This window comes from Chlamydotis macqueenii, chromosome 4 (assembly GCF_036417535.1).
Source record: "Chlamydotis macqueenii isolate bChlMac1 chromosome 4, bChlMac1.mat, whole genome shotgun sequence".
NCBI classification, from domain to species: Eukaryota; Metazoa; Chordata; class Aves; order Otidiformes; family Otididae; genus Chlamydotis; species Chlamydotis macqueenii.
The window spans coordinates 39,126,139-39,152,124 of record NC_141559.1 but is presented as its reverse complement, the minus strand read 5'-3'; the positions used below and the strand labels follow the sequence as shown (position 1 = coordinate 39,152,124).

The 25,986-nt window shown below is 40.5% G+C and overlaps 1 protein-coding gene across 4 annotated transcripts in view; it reads right to left on the bottom strand.

Moving 5' to 3' along the window:
- RAPGEF2 (Rap guanine nucleotide exchange factor 2) overlaps nt 1-25,986 on the bottom strand; it is a 195,661-nt gene that overhangs the window by 127,851 nt on the left and 41,824 nt on the right. For all 4 annotated transcript variants that reach the window (XM_086746425.1, XM_086746423.1, XM_086746424.1 and 1 more), the window contains exons 2-3: nt 6,190-6,260; nt 2,972-3,028 (exon numbers count right to left, since the gene is read on the bottom strand). In XM_086746425.1, the coding sequence (XP_086602551.1) occupies nt 2,972-3,028; nt 6,190-6,260 (128 nt within the window). The remainder of the gene's footprint in view (nt 1-2,971; nt 3,029-6,189; nt 6,261-25,986) is intronic.

The window sequence follows — 25,986 nt, the reverse complement described above, 5'->3', positions numbered from 1 at the left end:
GGTTTTATTATCAAGTAACTCTGGAGAGCAGGTTATCAAAACTTTAAAAAAATTCTGCCAATCCTGTATCTTCAGAGAGGAAAATAAGGGAAGCATAAAGACATACAAGCCAAACACCAGTGATGCACACATACAGAAATACCAAACAGCATGGCTGAAAACTACATACAGCCCCTGTATGACTAACAAGGGGGAAAAAAGAGATGCTTCTCTTAGAGATATAATTCCTTTGCTTATACGTAAAATATTTTTTTTAAATGTTAAGAAGCCAAAGATTCCTCTTAGCCGTCATAGCAAACATCTAAATTTTGATCTGAAAAATGTTGTTCCGCTGTCAAGAGATATACACACCCTCTACAAATCTACTAAAACTTTGGTTTCCAAAGAAAATGCTAATTAGAAACTTACTGTTGGAAACATCAAGAATATGACTATTATACAGATATGAAAAAATAATTTTTTTTTTTCCTTTGAACTATTGATTAAATATGTATCAAGTGACCAAACTAAACACTTTTTTTAAGGGGATCCTTAAGTAGATTTGAATAAAGGTAGCAGGTAAAAATCAGGTATATGTGTCAAGTAAATCTCAATTCTGAAATTTTGCCCTGCAGGTTTTAAGCCCTTTTATCACAAACTTCCCATCAAATGAAACTAGTAGGCTGACTGGCAAATGAAGAATAACTCGAGCTGAACTGCCACTTTTAATAACCCACTTTCCATTTAAACAGGGAGATGGCCGTAGGGTTTGAGAATTTGTCACTACCATGTACACCCGCTTATAGTAAGACAGTAAAGTAAATGCAGATGAGATGAGGCAATTCTAAACAAAGTGCTCCATTTTATCCCTTTGGCCATTAAAAAAAAAAAAATCTATAGAGATATTATGAAAACTAACAACTTCTTTAAAAATGCAGTATAAAAAAGACTGTTTTTACTGAATGAGGATAATTACTCTGAGCATTGCACATATGCAATAAAAATTTACTTTTTTTAAGTACAACTGACAATGCAGATATGAACAAAACAAAAGTGTTTTCAAAATTGAGAAGTTTCGATCAAATAAACAGAGCAACTGTATTAATTTTCATGTTAGCATTTAGGGATAAAGATTTAGCTTATCCACATTGAGATATTAAGTTGTGCCTTAGGGAGGTCACACACACAGGTCAATTAGCACTCAATTTCAGATTTCAATGCAAGTCATACCCTTGCTGCATTGCTGGGGGGAGAGGGGAAAAAAAAAAAAAAAAAAAGAAAAGAAAAAAAATATAAATTCTGGCACATTCAACAGAAAAATAGGTTGTATGCTCCAAGCTCATAACTGAGTGGACTGATTCTAACCTGGCTATTATATTACTTATCTCCTGTAGTAGTCAGATTTTTTCCAAATGCGTAAATTGTAGAACTGGAATTCTGTTTTTTAGAAGAACATATATTCAATACATATGCTGAATTTGTGAAACAAAACTAGGATTTCTCCAAGTTCATTTACTATTAAAAATAGAATACTGAAATTAGACTGCAGGTTCCATGGGATTTTCTTACCAAGTAGATCACAAATTGTTCATTAAAATAAAATGTAAAGCTACTCAGAGTAACAGAGCATATATTTCTGGCTTCAAACTATTGAATTTTTATTTTTTTTCTTAACTAAATAAAAATATTCAGTGTTAACTTTCAGGTTTAGCCCTTTAAACATTAAATCAGAGATGCAAAATACTACAGCACGCACATTTTGCCTTAGTATCTCTATCCAAAAACTGCCAAACTGCCCATTAAATCTACTGAATAAATCGGGGGGGGGGGGGGGGGCGAGAGTCAAGAAGCCAAGAAATAGGAATGACAGGCAAACAACCAAAGTGAAGATGAAGTCACATGAAAGGAGTGACAAAGGAAATCAGTGCCAAAGAACGGGCAAAAAGCACTTTGAGTTAACCCAGATTTCACAATATTGTGTTTGTGCATTGTATTTTCTCAGGCACTTATTTCCTCATAACTTTTGCCTGCCTTGAGTATACACAACTAGCAGCCTTGGTTCATTCAGCATACAATTCAAATTTAAACCAACAATTAGAATGAGTCAAGATATTAGATCTAAACAAACACTCTAGTACACATAATGGACACAAACCAATGGCCTAGAAAAGGACAAATCACCAGCACAATGATCACCAGCCAATTACTCTGTAAAACAAATAAAGATTATATTGGTCTAATTAAAATTATCTATTTACCTATAGATTTTGACCTTGTGCATTTCCCATACATAACTGATTACTGGGTTTGATTAGACATTAATTTAATTTTGTTGAATGGTCAAGACTTAGCATTAAAATTGGTTCAATCACATCTTCCTCCTGATGGTCAATATAGTAAAAATTACACATGTACAAAAGAAGGCATACGGGTGCATTTTTTGTATGCTTAAATGTTCAAATAATACCTGACAACCCAGAAAAATCTGTATTTAGAGTCTGGTTTAGAGGCAGTAAGTGAAAAATCTGATAAATCTTTTGTTTCAATACATTGCTTGCACAAACAAAGCAATTGCAATCCTCAAATCTCTACTGTAAATCTAGGCTGACATTAGATCACATCCTTGCTAATTATAAGCCCTGTTAGATATGTCGATTTGGCACCTCTGGCACAAAAAGCTCGTTGCTACTACTGCAACAAAATTGAACTGAGACTAAATGAAACTTATTCTAATGAGAAGACCTCCCACATCCCCTAATTCTCTATAATCTCACTGGTTACAAAAAATTAACACACATCACCAAGAGTCACTGTTAAGCTCCATCCCTGGCACCAGCAAATTTCTCCACTGTTTGACAATGAAAACGAAGCAGCTCGCTTATGTTTACAGACTGTGCGCTGGGTGAGAGAGTTGGCATTACACACTGTCCTTAACACACCTTAAAATGACTTAATTCTTTGAACATCATACAAAAGGAAGCAGAATACTTACTAGTACAGAACTTCATTGGCTTCATGCCTTTCATATCTGACGGTTTCACACATCAGTCTGAAAGAGAAGGAACAAAGTCATTTTTAATCACGATTCCTATCAGTGTCACAAAGACTTCACTTTCTAAAGTTAGTCAGCATTTCCATGTTTGCCTCCAGCACTTGCAGAAACTAAGCATCAATTTAAAGCTAAGCTGATTTTTAATTTAAGAGTACAAATTGTTAAATGTAAGCATTAAAGTTATTAGTTCATCCAAGATCAGATTTGATTTAGGACACTAGATGTAATTGCTCCCGTGAAAAAAAAAAAATTCTATAAAAAGAATGAAATGATAGTGATCTCATTTTATAAAGTGATCTGATAAAAGTTGCTTTATAAGGAAACAATTCAGAATTTTAGAAATGGATCAAAATTTATCATATGTAATACTAATTGGAGATACAATGATATAAAAACTGCTCCCTTTTTCAAGTTGAGCTTAATAGATAAAACAAGAAATCATGTTACATGGTAAATTCACGCTTCTCATTTTGCTAAAATTCAGCAACTTAAAAATTGCCATGAGATTTTGCTGCTGAAATCCCAGAGGTCTCAAAGCAGAGAGAATTTCCTGCAGGAAAATCCTCTGTCTAGAGAGGAGGATTAAAAGCATTTTTGCATTCACTGTCTGCCTGACAAATGCAGCATAATAGACAGCAACTATACTAGAACTTACCACCTATTAGGAAATGCAATGTTAACTTGGTGTAAAAAAGCAACATGCCATTTCTGTCTATTGTCTTAAGGAACTGGACCCTGTAAATTACTGAGGGGGTGGGAAGGAAACAAACCCCACTATCTCCCTTGGACTTTCTGCGGCTCTGAAGCAGACTGCAAACACCAAGGCTACCTGACACACAGACAGAGAGCTGCTTATGAGGCTCATGTGAACATTCAAATGAGGAACTAAACTGGAGAAAGAAATTCTCATTCCTCGCAGGATCAATCATCAGAACCTCAGCGCAAAAAAGTCAAGTTTTAGCTCTACTCTTTGGATCATCTTTGAAAACTTGTCCTATAGACAACTTTTGTAGCGTATATAACTAAGTATTATGTATTGTTTATCAACTTCAGCAAATTAAAAATCTTGCTTCCTGGTACAACAAAAAACTTTTTGAATGACAGAACCTTCTCTTTTTCAGACACCGTTGCACACTCTAAACTCAAGTCTTGCCAAAATCCTTTACAGACACCAAAAAGCTACTGTCTGCTTCTACCTCCTGGGTTCTCACCTTCTCTCTCTGATCCTCTATTTTGAGAGGGAAGGGGAAAGTGGACATGAGGTTACTGGTAAGAAGATACCAGAAGAAAAGTCATCGCTAGGAGTCAGATTTAAAAATTAAAATACTGCTCAAGGATAGTCTGTATCCTACTGGTCTGAAACAATGCCGGGCAATGGGCTATCTAAGAGTAGGAGTTATAGGAAACAGAATCACTTTAACAAGCAAGTTTTGTTCCCCTCTGAATTGGGAGCAAAGGAAGTACATTCTTGATAAAGTCACACAAGCTCACCACTGGCACTGTCTGAGTTTTACAGCGTTTTGGTCCCGTTATTAGGACAGTAATAGGGGAGAAAATGCCTCTTACAGAAGACAGCCAAGCATTTCAATTCTTGTGTTAAACTGGAACAGTTAGAAATTACAGTGATTGAGCAGTACAAACTAGATTGCTTCATCAAATATTTCTAAAAATTGAATTAGTTCTGGTTAATACTGGCATTTATTTTTCATTCAAACGTGATCTTTGTCTGCTTCCTAAACAACTGTAATAAATTCAAGATGAGATCATCAGCAAGCCATAAGGTAAGTTATTCACTACTAGAGGCTATATTTAATACACTAGTTTCTAACGCATCTCAGAGGTTTTTGTGGCACCCCACCGCCACAAGAAATGCTGTATCCAAAAGGATACTATAAAAGCTTTCTGTCCCACATCTGCCGGGAGCCCAGCCTTTTCCATGTATGGTACTGTAAACAGAAGCTCTCTTCTAGGAATTCACTGTGCCGGGAGAGCGAGCCCGAGTTCCACACATTCCTCAGCAAGAACCTCATTCTGCACAGGAAGCCAAAAAGTGCACATCAACATACCACAGAGCCATATGTGCACACTTTGATCCTTGTAAACAAGTTAACATCAGTTCAACTCCAGCTATGCAAAACTCAATGTGCTAGAAGTCTTGCATATACTAGCATAACACAAAATATATTAACTAAATGTGATCATGGCCTCCTTCCAAAGCAGAAGTAAATACAGACACTACGTTGGAGTCAACATTCACATTGCAAAATGTGTCCTGAGCACTTTGGGAGAGAGAAAACCCTGCCTTTTATTTTCCCCCAATTACAGAATATTGGCTTAGGAATGTGGACTCTGACATAATGACGAAGCAAGAGGCCAGAAATTAGAACCTAAACCAGCATTAATCAAGTCAAACTTGCTTCAGCATCTTCAGATGTAGCAAACGTATGCAAAACAATAGTAATTCACCCTCTTTCCCTACAGAGCATACAGGAGATGTGCTGGCCTCCTCCTGTACCTGCCAGCCTCACACCAACATACACATACGCTTGGAAATCTCAGCTGTAAGATGTTTATGTAAGGAAAATCAAAACAATGACATAAAATCAAGTAAACATAAGCCTTTATGAAAAACAAAGTTCATCTGGAAGGTTTAACTTGAATTTGCCTCATGAAACATTTCAATAAAAAAAAATCTGTGGATGACATTTATAACACTTTACTAATTATCATTTGCATGTATAGTACACCATTTGTCTAAAACTTCTACATGAAAGCAAGCATAAACTGAAACAGAAGCTGAAGAGGCTCTACTGACACGATTATCACATTTCATAAGTGATTCGGATTATGCAGGGACTTTCATTCAGGACTAGAACTTGTTCTCTCTATGTAAAGCATCTACTTCTAGTCTGGAAGTCTGAAAAGAAAACAAAAACATCCATAACAGAAACTGCGAGGAGCAAATAGGGATGCACACATGCACACATACAGGGAGAAAGTGTTAGGGCAATAAAGAAAGGAAGAAAGGGATGCAGTGGTGGCCAGCTTTAAAGTTTGAGGCAGAGTTCACAAGAGCAGTGTGTAGTTACCAACCCTTCTACTCCTTTGCTTTGTTAGTGCATTACTGTATATGTGCTTTTAATGATAAAATATCATACCTTAGCTGATGCTCTCTCAGATTAGACAAGGCTTCCATTCCATGTAAATAGGAATACACAATCTCCAAATCCTACAAACATAAAGAAAACATTATTAGGATTCTCAGTGTGGTACAAGCTGTTAAAATACTGTTTTTGCAAAGCATCCAGAGCTCTCCTAATAACGGCAGTAGGGATATTTGAAATAATGCATTTACAAGAGACTAAAGGCAATACCTTTGATTATACATTGGAACTCGACATGGGGAAGAATGATACTATGCCCACATCAGAAAACACAAACACAGAAACCTTTCTGCTTTTACTCTCATTACTCATGTCCAGGAAACAAGCCTGGTTCAGAATTCCAGTGAGCTACTTTGCAGCTACCACTGTCCTGCTTCCCAATGCCAACATACCAAAAACTGACACTTATTCTGCAAAACAAGCTTAGGAAAATTAGTCTTTTCAAGGTCAGGGGAAAGGAAAAAAAATAGTACAAAACTGTCCAATAAAACTCCCCAGTGTACATAAGTTTCTTTAAAAAACTGTATCGTCTTCAAATGGATGGTAAAAACCACAAGCTTAAACAAGAAAAAAAGCTGGTGTGAACAGAAAATTATTGGTACGAGAGAATTAAAAAAGAAAATCTCAAATACAATCCTAGTTACATGGAGAAGCATTACATTCAACCACTGTTGACCTCCAGTACCAAGCTCACAAAACAACATTAAGAAAGATATGAAAACAACATCCAAGACTGAAACTTCTCACGATGCAACTATGGAAACACTAATGACAATCTAGAGGCTTTGCTAATGTTATACTTAAATCACTACAGCACTTACGAAAACTTCAGTTCAGCCCTCAGCCTGTAGGATGATTTAACTTTGGCTCATGGATTTGATTGTTTCATCATGCATTTTTTAAACATGCTAGTTAAGAGACAATGTATTACCCATAATTCATTGAAAACCGGAGCAGTGGCTCACAGCCACTAGCTGAGGCTGACAGAAAGCTGAGAATAAACTAACACCAATACCAAACACTCATAACTCACTGTAGGACGATGTTTTTAAGTAATGGAATATATCAAAGCTGTAAGTTTATTAAAGATTTGGTCACTGGGAAAATTTTGTTTATTTAAAATTGACCATGAAGTACACACTTGAGCTTTCAGACACAATGAAAGAATGCTATATGTGGTATTTGGGCAAAGACTTCAGGACTGAAGTCATACAGAGAACTTCAATCTAAGTAAGAAAAATAAAATCTAGTTAAAAATATTAAGTGTATTAAGTATAGAAATGTACTTGTTTAAACTGTTACTGTACTTGTTTAAACCATGCCACAGATTGGAAAAGACACCAGGAGTTACACTCAATGGTCCTTCATTCAGCATCAAAAAGAATATAATTTTCTCACAGTGAAAAAAGCAAATATTCACGTTGAAAAAGTGGAGAAAACACACAAGCCAAAATGCCGCAATCTCGCTTCTGTTCTGCTCCTTCTGTTCCCTTGCCCTCTAGAGGCTTTGGTCCTCCTGTGAAGAGCAGAGGACACATCAAGGACAAAAGTAATTATGCATGGTTGGGGATGGAGGGACCTTACACACAGAAGGTTTCGAAGAGAAAATACAGTAGTTGCTTGCAGGTTTGTTTTTTTGTAAATACTAATAAAAGCGTGTACAAGGACATGTCTGCCGCAGTCAGTGACCTGCTCACTTGCCAGACAAGCTGGGGGCAAGCAGAAGCTCCCAGGAGCCCTGCGTCGGCAGTAGGGTAAGACACAAGCCCAATAGTTCCCATGGCACTACTGCCGCCCATCCGGACGTGCCGGACTCTGCGGCACAAGCCACCGGCTGCTGTGGGAAGCTGGGAGTGGACCACTGGGGTTCAGGTGCCCATAGCAGTGGATTACATGGAAAAGAACCTAGCATTTCCAGCAAGCCTGTCTAACAAGCAGACACAGAACAGAAAGAAAATAACCCTCTGCCATCAGCTTGCACTGAGATATTTCTCGAGTGGCACAGATTCTATGTCCAGTAAAAGATTCACAGATGAATAAAAAACCATTAAAGATTCTGCCTTACAGGGATCCACAGATCGAAAAATGGAAGTGCATGGTAAAGTGGGATCCATGGACATGTGGTTTCCAAAACTGCTGGGTGAGACAAACCTAGTGACAAATCCTGCAGATGTACAAAGCAGTAAAGAACAGAGGTGACGTTCCTTCAGGAATGCAGCTGAGGTGACTGAAAGCAGGGGCAGTGCACATCATCACCAAAGGGTGTCACTCAGTAGTTTCACAAGCAACAGACAAGTTTAGCGAATGCTTTCAACAAAATAATTAATCCCTCTTCAAAATATAAGCATACTTGTCAAATATTTGCAAATACAACATCCCACAAGTCCCCACACCAGGAACTGCAGACGGTGGAGCTCTTTGCCTCTCAAATCTGTACCCGGAGATTTAAAAAGGGGGAGTGGGAAGAAGAAGAAGAAGCAAAAAAAAAAAAAAAAAAAAAAAAAAAAAAAAAAAGAAAAGAAAAGAAAAAAAAAAAAAAAAACCAACCCTGAACAGATCTTTACTTGTGCTTCCATCATGGCTGCTAGCTGCAGCAGCACAGGGAAGATAAAGTTGAAGACATCTCATCACAGAGAGAACTGAGGTGTTTCTTTTGATTTGCAAAGAAACCAGCAAGAAAACAGACCAGTGCTCCAGGCAGTGGGGTCCTAGCAAAGCAAACAGTCATTTTAACGCCGCAGTTCATGTGCAGTGGCATTCAGAGAACAGTTTCTGCAAAGTGTGCTGCAGCCCCTGCTTTCACTGCACCTCTCCAGAGGGCGTCCAGCAGGAAAGAGCTCCCTCTAGCACCAAAAGTTCGGCATTAAAATTTAAGTAACGAATAACCAGCATCATTCTTTCAATTAAATTCCCCATAATGGTGTAAGGTACAGAAAACTACAGCAGAGTCAAAAGAGTCGAATATATTTTCATGTATTGTCAGTAGGCACCGCACAGTTCCAGTCTGTTTGCAGCATTAAAGAGTAGGAAAGCAATCTGGGAAAAATTAAAAAAGAAAAAAATAAAATCACAATACCAAGTTATTGTCATTAGGCCACTTTAGATTTCCATTTCCCTTGGGAAAACTGTGCTTTACTCAGCAAACATATTCATTATCAAACATAAACAGGTGTTTCAACTTTTCAAAAGCGAATTAATGGAATGCAAGAGTCCTTCATAAATATTTGTGCCAAGTGCTGTAAAATCCTAAACAGATTCTGAATGCTTGAAATGAAGGTTTAATAAAAATCATTTCACAAAAAAATAATGCACATAAAAACTTCAGTATGTAAGCTACAAAAGTTTTTTATTTTGATATTCTAGACACTAGCCAAAAAGCTAAAATTTTAAATTTCTCTTTGAACTTTTTTCTCTTTGAATTTGTGAACTTAGTCTTTCAAGAAGGACATAGCCTATGTGATATCTGACGGCTAGCTGAACAAAAGCTTAACAAGCAGTAGCTGAACTGAACCCCACTGTGACTTACACCAACACTTCTGCCCGGTCACAGCGTCCCTGAAAGCTGCCTCTAACTAATCCCCAGAAATTAGAAAAGCAGGCAGATGACAGCAGCAGTCTGATGCTTTTCTGGTGGTTGTTTCTACAATACCTATAACTCAAATTACCACAAGGTGGCAGAATGAGCCATCAAAACTTTTTGGAGAAAGTCATTCTTCACAGTTTCTCCCTTTATTTTAAAAAATACAGATTTCTAACAGTTTATAAAGACGAAGCTAATCATCACCAATACGACTGGTTAAGTATTCTGCTACAGTAGGGACATTTATACAAAACCACGGAGGAACCACCAACCTTCTGCTTTCTAGTTTTATCCATCCAGCAGAACTGAAAAATGCAGCAGAAGCAGCGCAAAGGCTCACCTATCTTGCTGCAAGAAGCAAGTCCTACACAAAGATTGTGGCAACAGTGTGGAAAAAAAAGCAAAAAAAACCCATCTGAATGGAAACTCCAAAACCAAAAATTAAATGCAAAGCACAAATTAGGGCAGTTTTTAAAGTATGTTTTTATTTAAATGAAGGCCAAACGACTGAAATCTAATCTACGCTTACATTCATACTGCAGCCAAAGTTGTATGCTTGGGTTGCCATGTGTGGAGCAGCCCAAAATTTGTTTAATTCAGTGTTATTTCTTAATTTGTTTGTTTCTGCGGTGTCAGCTGGCTCAGGTTAAAGTTCTGACCGTACTTTGAAACAAAATGGAGAGACTCAAGTTTTAACACAGCTCAGCTTCAATTAGATCTCCAGAAACACGCTGGTCTGCAACCTTACCTCTGCTCGCCATTCGAATAAAAAGCTGCGTATGTTAATGCCCAGACATTTCTCTCCATTTTGGTTTTGTTTCAAACATATTTGGCAACGCCAGTTACACCAACCAGACAAACTCAAACCAGAATGTTGGCCCCAAATTCACACTAGCTTAATGATTAAATTTTTACTTTAGTCAAGTGACTGAGACACGTGAAAATTTGCTACTTTGGACTGAAAAAGTTAAACCTCTCTAAAAATTGCAGACTTATACTAGGTTTCAGTCCTGGTTTGCATTAAGGTGTGAAACTGCAGGCCCAGCTCAACTATACATCCTTGCCACAGTTAAAAAGCAAAACGCTGAGCTGAGATACTCATTGCTCTCTTACTGAGAAATTCACTCACTTCTGTAGAGTGGCAAACAAGCGGAGAGAAGCTTTCATCTTATAATAGTTTGGTTTAATTGAAATCAAAGGCACCTAATATTCACCTTAGGCTCAAAAAGATCTGCCTACTGAGCATACGACAGGTTTTGAAAGGCCGATCTTTGTTAAAATAACCCATCTGTAGCTCACATTCAGCCAGCCACAAGTAGCACCAGGCCCCAAGGGGAGGAGGGCTATGGGTAGTTGCACCCACTGCCCTGTGACACTTGCCAGCTCCAGACCCCACCCCAAATCCAGGTTTCACTCTTGCGAAAACGAGAGGTCCCACCCTGTCGCTCCCAGCTGCACTCCTGTCACCTCCCTGGCCCCAGGACGGGAACCCGCTGGCAGGGACAGAACTTCAAGCCTCTCTGTTGGCAGCGTAAGACCCAGGAGGTCCAGTGCTGGGGTCACGAAGGCAACGGTTCACGCGCCAGGGAGAAGGTGGGACCTCAAGGTTTTCAGTGGGTTTAAACAGACCATGAAACCTCTGGCAGGAAGGGAGGCACTTGTCAGTTCTGTATGGCTGACTAAACAGCTATTTTAGATGTAAGTGGAACCTCCCTTTTCTCTTTAAGTATTTTATTTTTCCCCAAATCTTGATATACTAACAAGAGCAGCAATGCCCAGTTTTTGCTCCTAGTGAGAAATGAAGCCACAATCTAAACTCAAGGTTTGGTTGGTTTTTTCCCCCCCACCCAGGTTGGAGGGGACCTCAAGGATCACCTGGTCCAACCTTTCTCGGCAAAAGCACAGGTTGCTGAAGTCCTGCTTCTCCTTCTTTATAGCAGCAGGATCCTGTCCTTTTCTTCTTGCATCCAGTACCTGAAACCATTTGACCCTCAGCCATTCAGGTAGCTATACTAAGCATTTCTATTTTCCTTTTTTCTCTAGCATTGATTTAGCTCCTGCCTGCCTTGCTGCCTATACTGTCTCACCAAGGCCAAAGCAGCGCCAGCATCACCAAAAGAAATAGACTGGACTACAGCAACATTAATCTCATCTGGCTTAAACAGAAATGTCCATGTCCACAGAACAGGCGTGTCTGCTCCTGAGCAAGTTTGTTCATATCTGATTCACACTACCTTGCCAGGCTCTCACCAATAGCATCTCAAGTGAGGACAAAAGTTACTGCCTTCAGAGACAGCAACCTCTGAAGAAAAGGCAGAGATCGGGGTGGTGGGAAGCTATGTCAGTTATCCCAGCCAAAAGCTGACATAGCCTCCAAAAGCAAGACCTCACCCTAAGGGTGACCTCACATCTTGCAAGTATTAAGCTGCCAAAAGACAGGAGCAAAATCACAAAAACCAGCTTACACCATGACATAAAATTCCAGTATTACCGATACCAAAATGCCTGCCATGCGCACATGAAGGTGAAGTCTTCATCTTCACCTCCAGCTCCTCAGTGGAAAAAAACCTAAACACTCTCATAGCTGTGCAGGAGCATGCCCAGGTATGCATGGACTTATCAGGGAGCCATACCAAGACTAATTTGTTGAAGAGATTAAAATGAAGTATTTGTCATGTACTACAAATTTTTTACATTCTTTTTCTTACATCAGAGACCTTCATATTCAGATGGGGAGGAGCCACCACATGGGAAGCCTGCCAGAATCCAACCTATTACACTACAATTTACGATAAATTATTCTTTTTAACTTCACTGTAAGCTACCACAGCATTTTTCTGCAAGCCATTCTTACGAGTGTACATAGAAAAAAAAAAAAACTAAAGTCAAAGTTACAGGAAACAATTTATTGACCCGATGCTGAACCAGCAGCTACACAGACATAAATGAAATATTTAAATGAAATTACAGATGTCAAATGGCCCAAACTGGTACTTTTCTGAATGAAATCCCATGGGCCATATTTTAAGGATGAATATGGATTATGCAATTTACTTCTGCAAATTTACCTAAAACAACTATTTCCTTTATATCAGCCTATTCTGAGGCATATAAAAAATTGTAAGCTGTCAAAGACTAATAAAAGTTCATTCTGGAACATAGAATAAAATTGGTAATTCTTAATATATTCAGTTTCTACACATAGTCTAGGGTGCAAAGCTTAGTCAATCAGTTCTGCATATTGACCAGTTAGCATTTCCTTTAGCCAAATTTGACATTTTTAATACTGAAGCTGGATTCTTCAAACCTACAGAAACCAGGTGACACTGCCCTTTTCAATGATCTCACAGCAGGGTTGAAGAAGCTCCTACCCAGTGCATCAACCACACTTAGCACAGTTTCAGATCCCATTTGCTGTTCTCTACCCCTGTGGGACTCCTATTTTCCTGCCAAGAGAAAGCCAGACCTATCCAGTCACCATCCAGCCCAGTGTAGCCCTCCCCTTCCCAAACAGCAGCATCATCAGCTCCCAGATAAGATGCAAGCCTGGAAACTCAACATTCATGACACAGATTCAAGGAGACAGCTCAGCAGAGCTGCTCTGATAAGCACCACCCATCACACCGTATTGCTAGTATCATCTCTTCCTTTTCTTTCGCTTGGCATAGGAAAAAATGTAAAAAGTGGAGGGGTGGGAAGCAAGAATGAGACCTGCTGGAGATGGGTGTGGAGCAAAGCCCGGTACACAGGGTAGGAAGACAACTGATTGCGGAAGGGTATCTTTGCCATCCCCAGTTTGTTACCCAGCAGCATAGTCTACCTTTTCATAAACCACCTGTTCCAGGCAACAGCTTGGCTTACCTCAAAACCACAGCTCTTCAAAACAATGATGAGAAAATTCAAAACTGAGGAGTTTCTAAAAACTTTTACCCATACTCCAAAGAGGTGACTGGGATTAAAAGGCAACTTTTGAACTTAAAGGTCTGTTAGAGCCATCAAATGTCAAATTAGTTATCTGAACTTTAGCCAAATGTGTTAGTGGTCACTAAAGCTCTGAACAATTTTACTATCTTAAACCTGTATGAATACGTCTCTGGAAATTTATGACAAAACATTACTCCACAGCAACCAGGCGTGACTAAACTTGGCAAGTGGCCTTTATCAGAAGGGCAGTTTATAGGCCATCAAGCCAATCCAAGTCTTCACTTCCTCTGCTCCAGCTCAGCAGTGGGAAAGAAACATGGACATTGTATTGATCTTGTTAAGACTTGTTGACACACAAAAAACTGTTATTTTTAGCACCACTGTGGGGAGAGTGGGGACATTTGTTCTGGGTTATGGGTGGAATTTTTAAACTGGATGAGAAACAGGAGGAACAGGCAATTTTAATCTGGAACTGAAGTACCCACACATGAAGCTAATCAGGAACAACTCCAAAACCTCATAAAGAAAAACGAGAAATCCCATTTTCCTGGTTTGTCTTAATTGGGAATTGTCCCAGTAGAGAACAAAAATATGCTTCTCCAAAGCCTTCAGCTGCATTACTGCCTCTACAAGTCAGAGACTGGAGAAACACCATAGGACCACAGTAAAACAGTCACAGAGAAACAAGATGTTTCAATGGGATACTTAAAATCAGCCTTCCTGTCTTTAAAATAAATTTTGTTTGTTTTGTGAATTATTTTCTTTTTAAATGAGCTTCCCTCAAAAGACAATTTCATTACATGTTTACTTCTGCATTTTAGAGATTTTTTTCTTAACGGGAAGTGGGTTAAAAACCTCTGCTTCCATGTAACGCCTCACAGATTTACATATAATAATATAAACACATTTTGGTTTTCAATCTTGCTGACAGAACCTGCTCAAATGTTGGAATGAGTTGGAAGGTTCAATGACCCACCCACACTAACAGACTTCTAACACCAGCTCAAGGTTAGTACCATTGATTCAACATGTCCTGCTGGTCATAAAGGTTCAAGCAGAATAAAGTAAAGAAATGAAGACATTCATGATTATAATCATCCCATAAGATGGGGATAAACGTGGAAATGGTAGACGGGAAATTAAAGCCTGCCATCTCGTAGAACTCAGTGAACAAGCTAATGAGCATAGGAAATTACAGGGTAGTGCCATGCATTTCTTTTCTGCTTTCCAGATTCTCAGAAGTCAGACAATTAAATGCTTAACACAAAAGCCTAAATTCTGTAGTCAAAAAAATCCAAACGTTTGTCTCCTGTCCAAACGCAAACAAAATGGTTTCACTACAAAAGACCTCTCCTACTGACTGCACAGTCCATAATTATGAAAGGTACTTAAGTTATTCACCATTAAAAATATATATAATAGCCTTTTTGCACCTTTTCAATATTTATAGCCAACAGTTGGAAGCTTGTATTAAACGTGTTCTACTCATTTTAACATGCATCGCACAAACATTCACAACTTTTGCTGCAGTTATCCCAGTCCCTAGGGGAATTGGTAATGCCAAAGAGAGTCTCAATTTGTTTTGAGCCAGCCTGTTATTTGTCCTATGTTTTCCATTGGCTTTATGGAATAAGACTCAATATCCTACTGAATGAAAATCAATCTTGCACTAACAAATATATCAGCTTCTAAACACAGCGGGACTTATTTTTAAACAATTACCTGCAGCAGAGATGAGTTTTATATAAATTTATGCAAATACAAAAGACTATAATGATCAACAGCTTTTAAATAACATAATTCAGGGTTTAAAAAAAAAATAGGAACAAAAAAAATGTAGTGATTCACAAATATCCTGGAGTAAACAGCCAAAAAACTCCTTAGCTGGCACCAAGTTCTGATGATGGAAGCATTTTAAAGGACCTCAGCCTAGAGAATGACATCAGGAAGAGCAACCAGGGTGGTCAGAAAAAGGAGGCCAAGTTACACTGGGTAGGGTTGCCCAAGAGCTGTCAGAGCACAATTAAGATATGACAACTCTCAGATACTTTTGCTGGTGATGATCTTGCATTTTTTTTAGGGTGCTTAATTAGTTGTTCTGGTTTTGTTTAGTGAGGGGAGGGGCTACGGTGGTAGCTTCTGTAGGAAACTGCTAGAAGTCGCTCCCCTTTGTCCAGTGGACTCAGCCAGGCCTAAGGCGGGCCCACTGCTGGCCAAGGCTGAGCCAATTGGTAGCAGAATGTTCTGTGATAACACCTCTGCAATAACATATTTAAGAAGGGGAAAACAGAAGAAAAAAAAAAAAAAAAAAAAAAAGAGAGAAGATGTGAAGCAGCTGAGCGGGGGGCAGAGAGGGGGAGGCGTGAGCCTTGTGGGCCTTGCAGGCCTCACCCTCTGGCCTCCCGCCAGGCAGCCAACTGGGCCCAACTCGGCCCAGCCCGGCTGCAAGAAGTGGAGAGGAGATGAGAAGTGAATGAGATGTAAAAAGGATCCCGAGAGGCATCTGCCAGCCTGTTGTGAGGAATGGCTACAGACACCAAGGTCAGTTCAGAAGGAGGGGGAGGAGTAATGCGGCTCCTGGCCAAGATTCACCTGCAGCCCGTGAAGGACCCCACGCCAGAGCAGGTGGATGCCTGAAGGAGGCTGTAGCCCGTGGAGGGCCCACTGGGGCAGCCATTCTGGAGGGACTGCACCCCGTGGAAGAGACGACCCAAGACGGAGTAGTTTCACGGAGGACTGTGGCCCGTGGGAGGGACCCCACAAAGGAACAGGGGAGGAATGTGAGGAGTTCTTCCCCCGGCAATAAAGCAGCGGTGTGAAACAACGCATGATGAACTGACTGTAACCCCCATTCCCTCTTCCCCCCTGTGCTGCTCAGGGGAGGAAGGTGGTAGAGATAATGTTAAGCCTGGGAACAGGGAGAGGTGGGGGGAGGTTATCTTGTTCCCTGTCTCATTCTCCTGCTAGTTTTAGAAATAAATTAATAGTTTTCCCCAAGTCGAGTCTATTTTGCCCCTGATGGTAACTTTAAGGATTTCTCCCCGTCCTTATCTCAAACCTTGAGCTGTTTTACTTATATCATCTCCCCCTATTCTCTCGGAGGGTGGGGGGAGTGAGAGAGAGACTGCGTAGTCTGGTCCCGATCGGGGCTGAACTACAACATTAGTCTACAAGGTTTCAAAGCAGCCAAGGTTAATATCCATGATACCAGTTCAAGCACAAGGACTGTAGTCCAGGCAATCTAGGCATAACTAAGCCAGTCAAACAAATTATCACGAAGTAAGCAGATCACTCCAGACTTGGCCTAGATTAAGTCTTCATACAATTTTCCTTGCAGTGGGCACAAGCAATCTATTTTCCAAAAAACTTTAATTTCTCTAAAGCCTAGGTCATGGTACTTCAACATCATAGCTAAGTGGTAATCATGGCTACACAGTATTCCTTCTTCAAATGCATCTTTTAAAAGGTAGTGATCATTTAAAAAATCCCAACAATGTATGCTTTGTAGTACACTGGTCCTTGTAGTGTACCACATTTGTTAAATGGGGCAAGTATTCCAAATGATGAGCAAATAAGTCACAGTGACATTAAAGAGCTGGCATTTGTCAACTGACCTGCTATAACTGCTCATGTGAATATTTTAAGCTTTCCATTGCAAACAAGCTTTTTTAATTTAGTAACAGGCTAAGGGGGAAACGTTGCTTGGCTGATGAAGGGGTAATCCAGTAAGCCACCTCTGCACAATCACCGGTGGTCATCTGCCTGCATGTGAAGCTGTAAGGGTCCCAACCCCTCAGGTTTCATCTAACTTCTCGGGAATATCGGCATTTTACTTTGTTAAAACAAGACTTTGCAAGTAGCCACCCTGCCCCTTTGGGACCAACAAGTCCAGCAATGAATCACTGGTGGGATTTCAGCACTGCCTGAGTGTTAAACATCATCACACTCCCCCCTCTGCTTGTTGCATTTCTCCCTTGCCAAGCAAAAAAAAAGCAAAACCAACTCAGAAACACAAGCCTCACACCCCGGTTGAGAAAAATCAGTTCCCAGACACAACTTAATCCCAACCTAGCCAGCAACAGAGTCATATCCAGAATCACCCAGAGCATCAGGGCCTCCTCCACTTTGTAAACTGGGATTTTCCAGAAGCCCCCAATCACCCCCTCCATAGCTTACTTGTGACCAACAGCCACCGCCGACCTAGGGTTGAGCCGGCAAGGAGCTCCGCACCCCAGCTCGCTGGCTTATTACCATGACAACTCACAGCCAGAAACAAAAGAAACCAGCACGCGTTGGAAACCACGCTCTGCCAGAACTCCCAACAGAAATATCTCGGTAGTACTATAATCAACAGAAAATACAGTGAGTTATTTTCTATGGCTGGCCTACAACCATTTTATATCACTGGCTTACAACCAACCAAAGCAAAGACACAAAACAAACAAAACAAAAACAAAGTTTGCCTTTCCAACCACAGAGGCAACAGCGGGTATTAGCTGAAGTAAAACTGCACCGTACCTTTTGCTTTAGACTGTTTTGTTCTCATTTAAGAAAAATCATGTTACTCAGTTGCTTTACTGAGATAAAAGCAGATATAATAAGGGTGGGGGAGAAAAGATTATACCACACAATTGATGTCAAAGGTTTATACCTTCATAGACAACCTTCTACATCCATGTATTTAAACAAAGCACTAAGACTCATTTCAACAGATAATTTTTTTCCCCACATTCAAACATGTAACTCCTCTCAGTTCAGCTTATGTTTTTTAAGTAAAAGCTTTGTAATTTGATTTCATGTTTTAAAAGGAGATGGCAAAGAATCACGTTCATTTATTTTTCTGGAGCAGGTCAATTTACAGCAGCATATTTCAAAGCATTTCTTCCAACAGAAATTAATTTCACTTGAAGCACCAACAGTAGGTCACATGAAAATTACTTCCAGACTATCAGGCAGATGATCATACTGATGTACATATTTGCATGTCAAATCAATCCTCACCCAAAAATTCAGCTCAAAAGCTGCTAGTGGTCACATCCTCCCAGAGCTAGCATTGCTCTGCTGTGCAAATGAGGAAAGGATTAGGAAAATGCTGAAATACTTTCCCAAAAATAATCTCTATGCCTAAACTTATTTTTTAGCTCAGCTATTTCCTGAAATAAAGGTTTCATTTAATAACTCCAAATTCTTATCTTTTTTTTTTTTTTCTTCCTTCCTATGAGCAATGGTAGGATTCTGAAAGGGACCTGAGATTTGTTTTGATTTGTTTGGGTTTTTTTTAAATATCTGAGATATGGTAATTGATTCACCCTCAAGTGATGAGCTTACTGGAGATACTGTTCTGATCCGACTTGAGCAGATTTTTGCACTCTTGGAAGTGCAACCACTTCAGAAGTTTTCAAGTCAAATGGGGAAACATCTACAGAGGTCAAGCATCTGTTACGGTGCTGGTAAAGCATGGCCCCTCTCAGGTCACCACCCTGCGACCTGAACACAGCTCTAAGTACCACCATAAAACAAGACGGAGAAACCAAACTAACAGCTTCCCATTGCCAAACAGGCTGGGCTTTCTCTCAGGTACTGGGACAGCATCTGACACCTCAGTGAGCCAAATCCCTTGCCAAAGCCACCTCCTCTGACTCGGGCTAACAGTCCGACTGTTTAATGGTCCAAGTCCAAGGAGCAGAGGTCACGCACACAGCCGCAGCCAGCCCACGTGAGGCTGCCCCGGCAGGAAGGGCACGTGGGACCACCCCGGCTCGGCGGCGAGGCAGGCGGATGAGCTGCGTTCAGCCCATCTGCTCTGCCTCTGCCTATTAAGACGAAGTGACACAGAGCAGTTTCAGTTGATGTAACGGATCACTGCCCTTAAGGGGAAGGCCTCGACTCTCTTGATCCAGTCTTACCTGGCACTGCACCCACAGGGGAAAACCATCAGGAAGAGCACTGAAGCTTCAAAGATAATATAAGAGAGAAGTCATGCGGTGAATCTTCACTGGAACACACTGCCAGCCTCAAAAATATCCCTTCTGGAGGAAATCAGGCACTCAAACTGGTTTGGCTGTACTGTCAAACTATACTCTGAGGGAACCTGGAAACACTGGTCGCTTTAACATCCCCCATTAGCAGCTCTAGATAGTTCTTTCTCAGCACCTTGAAATCCCTTTCATCTCATCACACCTGCTGAAGGGATCCACCAGATCTAAACACAATTCTGGGCACCAGAGAAGCTCAAAACCATGAGCTAACACCTATATTCTTTGTTGAATCTCCAATTCTATGCCTTAAAACACTGCATTTGTGCCACGGGTTACAGAGATGGTCATACCGACATGATTTTCACTCACTATCACACATACACATGAGAGATTCTGAAAAGTCTAGAAACTGGAAATAAAGCTGATCTACCACTTCCTCCATTACCTGACCTGGCTGGCTCCGTATTTTTTGTTCAGTAACTTTACCAACAACTGGAGAGAGAAATACTACCAACTATTTCTTTGCGGCCAGGGTTTCGTAGTTAAGAACACAAGGCCATCCAACAACAGTGACTGCTTACAGCTGGTCTACAAGCTGCCTACTGAACTAGAGTTTCATTTCTGATAGCTGCAAATGAGATACCTAGCTCTCAGTCACAACTGATTTTTTAAAATTTTTTTACCTTGAGTTCAAGAAGGTCCCTCCATTTGTCACACCAGTTTCTCCCCCCCCAGCAGCCCCAGCAAACATAGACATTTACAAGTCGGCGGGTGGTGCAGCTGCCAAAGGACTAACAGCAAGTGTTGTGGGATGGAGAAACCAAACACACAGACACACCAAAACCCCGTCCACAGGGCACCAGCAGGCAGTTTCCCGGAATCTTAATCTGACCCGTACTAAAGGGAAACAGGTTTTTCAACATCCACACTCTTTCCAGAGTGGGACCATATGTCACATGCTTTGCTCAGTGTAAGTTAAAAAAGAGAGACATAACACTCAATTCCTCATGTACAATAAATACATATCCTTGGTTTCATAACAGAGCATCTTGGCCCAGATCTTAAGCATCATCATTTACAAACTTTTAAACTAAGTCTTCATATGGAAAAGCTTACCGGTTCTTTTGCGAACTAATTTAGACTGAGCATATGATCTTAACAAGATACTACTTATCAGCTGATGAGCAAGTGACATTTGTTCTTAAACACTGAATGCATATCTTCACAGCAGCTTAAAATCCTGTGTTTGAACTCCAAAATCGGACATTAAAAGTATGCACATTCCTCATTAGAGATTACCGCTTATCTACTGAGTTGGTAATTTACCACGAAGCCTGACAACTCACATTTTCTTTTAACACTAAGAGCAGCTCCAAGCAGAGCTCAGCTAAAGCAGGGCAGTGGAACATCCGACCCCTCCCCAAAGCACACCCATGGACAATAGGTGTGATCTCTCCCATGGGTGCCCCACAGCCCTTGGAATGCTATCAGAAACCCAGCTCTACGCAGGTTTGAGCACCGTATCAGTATCTAAGCATTCCTAAGAGCGTACTAAGAAGTATGACCAACATTAATTACCTGCTTGCACAGACCTAAAATGTCCTAAACCACAAAAAATAGACAGCCACCTTTGCATTCCTTTTCCCAAGTCTGGCACAAGAACATAGGAGTGACAAATATGATTTCAAACAGCAGTGAAGAGTTCCTGAAGATACAATGGCCCAGGATGATGCTAGATGACATCTCTCCAAATGGGAGACCTGTGCATAAGCACTGTCATCTCCTTCAGGAGCCAGGGGGTAGCCAGGAGGATTATTCCAGGAGCATCTGGTGGGACATGTGGCAGCACCGTGCTCATCAGTGCTCTGGAGCTTTGGGCACCAAGAAAGAGGGATGATTAGTGACAGCGTGACTAAAAGCAGAAGACTCCCACAAAGGCTGGGCAGTGACTGAGGTAAATTGGCTCCCAGGCTGCAGAGGGCTGGGAGGGCAAGGCACGAGGACACCACACCTGTGGTGTTCCGCACGAGGAATTGAGATCTAGGCAGCCTTGTGATTAGCTTTGGTCTTGCGCTGGTACCAGTAGAGCTAATTACTGTTTCTGCTCTCTGCTCTCCAGCTCCACTGGGAAGGGCTCATTAAGTCACCAGCCAAGCAATACCCACAACAGTCTCCGCACATTTAGACGGCGCTTCTCTGCTGGTGCAATAAGCCACAGAAACCCTGGAGAGTAAGGTGCAGAAGGTAGATCCACGGGGAATTACCTCAGGAGCAACAGAGCTTGACTGAAACTAGTTCTGTGGAAACCCAAGGTGTCTCTGCATCCTGCTCACTTCCCATTGGGTCTAGAAACATAGCTCAGGAGTTACTCACGCCATGCCTGCATCATCACAAGCTTTACTCAGAGCACACCTGTTGCCACCACGCAGTGCTGCGTCGCAATTAAAGCATCCGGCGGGACCTGACCTCCCTTTGAAAAATCACCACAGCACGTGTAATCCAGATAACTACTGACAGGGAAGCCTGTAAGGGTTAAGACTTTCTCCTTTTAAAACAACATCCCCAGTTACATTTAACATAGATCACGATTATTATTTCAAGTGTCCAGCATATCAAAGGGTGGCTGTCTGTCGGCTTTTATCTATTTAATCTGCAAATGCTTAGGAGCCTCAGGCAAACTGCCTAGTTCAAGAAACAGTAGTCAGACTGTAAACTTTTCATCTGCAATGGGTGGTAAAACTACAGTGGTTTCAGATTATAAAGTCACTGTTCCTACATACAGGACCCGCTAACTTCTGCCAAATGAAGTTTCTAACTCATCACGTTAGTTACTCTGCCATCTTGCCCTCACCAGCATTTTTAACCCATTTCACCAGTTCCACTTTTCCAGAAAGATCTGAGGTCTTTTGCTCCTTCATGAACCTAGCAATTGCTGTAGACTGGCAAATGTCTACCATTTGCTTTTCCTTGTCCTTAATTCAAAGAAACCAGTAAATTACATTTCTACTACATTCCCTTCTATATTTTCAGTAATACTAGCATTTAGCCACAGCAGGCAGACCCATGGTTGACAGCCAGCATAAAAATGAATTTGAGACCTCAAAGCAGCTGCTATAGGGCAAATAGCCCTAAAAAACTACCAAGGGAGGAAGAAGTTGTCACCTATCTTGGCAGTCTCAGGTACTAGAAAAAGACTGAATGAATGTAGCAGCGGCTCCAAGGTCCCACACGTTTTATGGCCAGCCAAATCCTGCAAAATCTGGTAAAAGTTCTACCTAGGTTCCAACTGTACTTTTAACTAAAGCTTTTTGGCACTTGTGAAGGTACAGGAAGCAGCCAGGAGCTCTAGAAAAAGTACATCAACTGGATATGTCTATGAAAACAATCAGCAATGCAGTAATTGTCTCAAAAATTTTCTATATCCTTCATAGCTGTTCTCAAACAGGGGATCCCATGGCTTTCTTCCCTCCTTCCTTTGAGTGCAGAACACCAAGACTGCACTGCTTATCCTTGATATTCACTCTTCTGCAACTGAATTGACATGAAACAAAGCAAGATTTGGCTGTGCACCACTGTCACAAGCAACAGATTTAAGCTGAGGTTCACATAACACCTTCACTCCACTTTGGCCAAATCCTAATTGCTCACTTCCATTTAGTACATACAGTGGCCCAAAACTTGCCTTGAAAAAGCAAGCACTTTGAGGAAGCCTGCACTGACTCATGTCCTTGGCTTCCCCTGCTAAATTGAAATACTGCCCCAGAGAATTGGGAAGGTCTTTTTGCAACTTCCCAGAGATTGCTTCAGGATCGCAAGCTATGTACTGACGCAGCACATGTACTATGTGCTCTCATCTGCCAGCTCTGCTCGGGTGGGTACTGTACAGATGAAAGACCACGCTGACAGACAGAGACAGTTGCTCCTTAAGTTTCCACATCAAGTTTTGCCAGAGGAGATTATCCAGTGTTACAGTCATGATTTAGCTGGCTCTGTACAGTTGTCTCACCCAGAGGTCAGTTCTGCAGTTTTTTGACATTGACTTGCACTTTCTTCCTTTTTTTTTTTTTTAAAAACTTATGAATGAATCTAAGAGTCAAGAAGAGCAAATTCCTTGTTTTGTGTTTTTAGTGGCTTTATTTTTGTTGGTTTGTTTTGGTTTGCTTTTTTTTAAAGCATTGAAATATTACACTTTCATTCTGGTTTATCAAGAAGTCATGGATTCCTACCCACGTAGCCTGAAGTTACAGAGCAGTTTCCTTCCAAGGACATCTTGATCTTCTTTCCAACATCACGTGAAAAGAAGTCTGAACTCAAGATTCAATGCAAGAACACATACACTCTGAAATTATTAACTTGCTCTGTGAACTTACAGAACATACAAGCTGAGTAAGAAGCAAGAGGTTGGCTATTAGAAGTTAGCTATTTACTAGGTTAAGGTTACAGTCACACACAATCCGCATAAGGAGCACAGCTGGCCACGGAAATATATGCAAAGACTATTTGCCCTTCAGTGAATGAGCTGATAACTCCAGGCATCTTAGTGTCAACAACGTATCCTTACCTATATATAATGGGGATGGCAGGGTGCTGGCCAAGGGGCTCCTTTGTCATTCTGGAGGAATGGTCACGACAGTGAGGGTGCAGGGAGATGACAGGACAACATTATGCTCAGGCTACTGTGAGAAGGTCTACAGGTCAACTTTGTACTGTGCTATGTAATAAAGCTTTCTGGAGTTACTTCAAAAATATCGAGTGCTTTTGTAATTAATTACACTATTCTTATATTTTAAACAGTGGAATAAAGGGGTTTTTTGAGCAATGTTGTATAACAGATCCTTAGGTATTTTTCCTTTTTAGGCTTTGGTAATAGCTGGGTACCTTGCGGCATCGGTATGGTCTCACTTGATAACTATGGGAGTTTATGTAAGGGCAACCACTCTTATTTTTGCTCGGAGTGATTTCGAATTCCTGAGGGACAGGGGAAGGGGGACAAATACCGTATTCAACACTGATCCAGAGAAACACCCAAAGAAGAAAGCACAAGTCCCACTAATAAACTAATGTTTACTATCAGTTTATGTTTATTAGTTATATGTATTTAAAAAAATATCACTTTACAGAAGTAATTTGAGTGTAATTACAAAGGTTTATCAGCAACAAAAACCTGGTTTTAAACTTGATTTTATGCCCTGGCAGAAAAAAAAAACTCAGTACTATGCTAACAGCTTCACAAGAACTGATTAAACTTGCAACCCGATTTCCTCAATTCCTTTTGAAAAACTAGTCCTTTGTGTCAACTTTAGCTGTTACTATCTCTTTTCTCTGAATTACCTTTCGACTTTTTTCAAAGGTACCATATCAAACGAGTGAATCAAGGACTTTATCTTTCATTTAAACACACTTATTCTTTTGATTGAAGAAAGGCAGCTTTTGTACACAGCTTGTATATGTCTCGATTTTCGTCACTTATGAGCCCGCTAGCTAGTTTCAAACCTATTTGACAGCATGGAAGATTTACGATAGGAAAGGAAGAAATCAAGAAATGCAAAGAAACTGGAAGCAATGGGCTGGGAAGCACACAGAAGGCACAAGCTGGGAACATCAAACACTTAAAAACACAAATATTTACACACATTCTTGATGCTCACAGAATAACTTCTGTTTTAAAAATTAAAACCCCTGTCAAGTACTTCATACCAATGCAAGTGACCTGAAACATAAGTTCAGCTTTTCCAGGCTTTCTAAATTAAAGTTAATATTTAATACAGAGTTTACCATAGTACAGTTACTAAAAATGAGTTATATCTTAACAAATCAGAGCACCCTACTCGCTTTCACATTATAAATATACTTTTATATCAGCTCCAAATAAAAGGTGACTTCAAGAAAAACAGCTTTGTTACTTTTTAAGTAAACATGGCTTATCCAAATTCTTAGATCTTGTAAAAACTAATGCTTAGATCTCTGATGGGTAACATTTTGCCCAACAAACAAGGAAAGGACCAGCCCAAGCTTTCACTCTTGGCTCTCATGGCCAGCTGGCAGAGGGCTTGGGGGGTGAGCCGGAGAAGCTTGAGCATTTGGCAATGGAAGACCAAGAAGTCAATATCTGGCTGTCTGACAAAACAATTTTCTGGCTGTAATCTCATTCTCTTAAGCAAATTAAAACAAGCAAACAACAAAAAAAAAAAAAATTGCTCTCGTTGCCCTTCTGGTTAACGGCATTTCATTCACTTGAACAGCCTGCTGTTTGAGTGCTTAATACGACTACTACCAAGAATAAGTTATATTTCTGACCTCAAGCCAGCA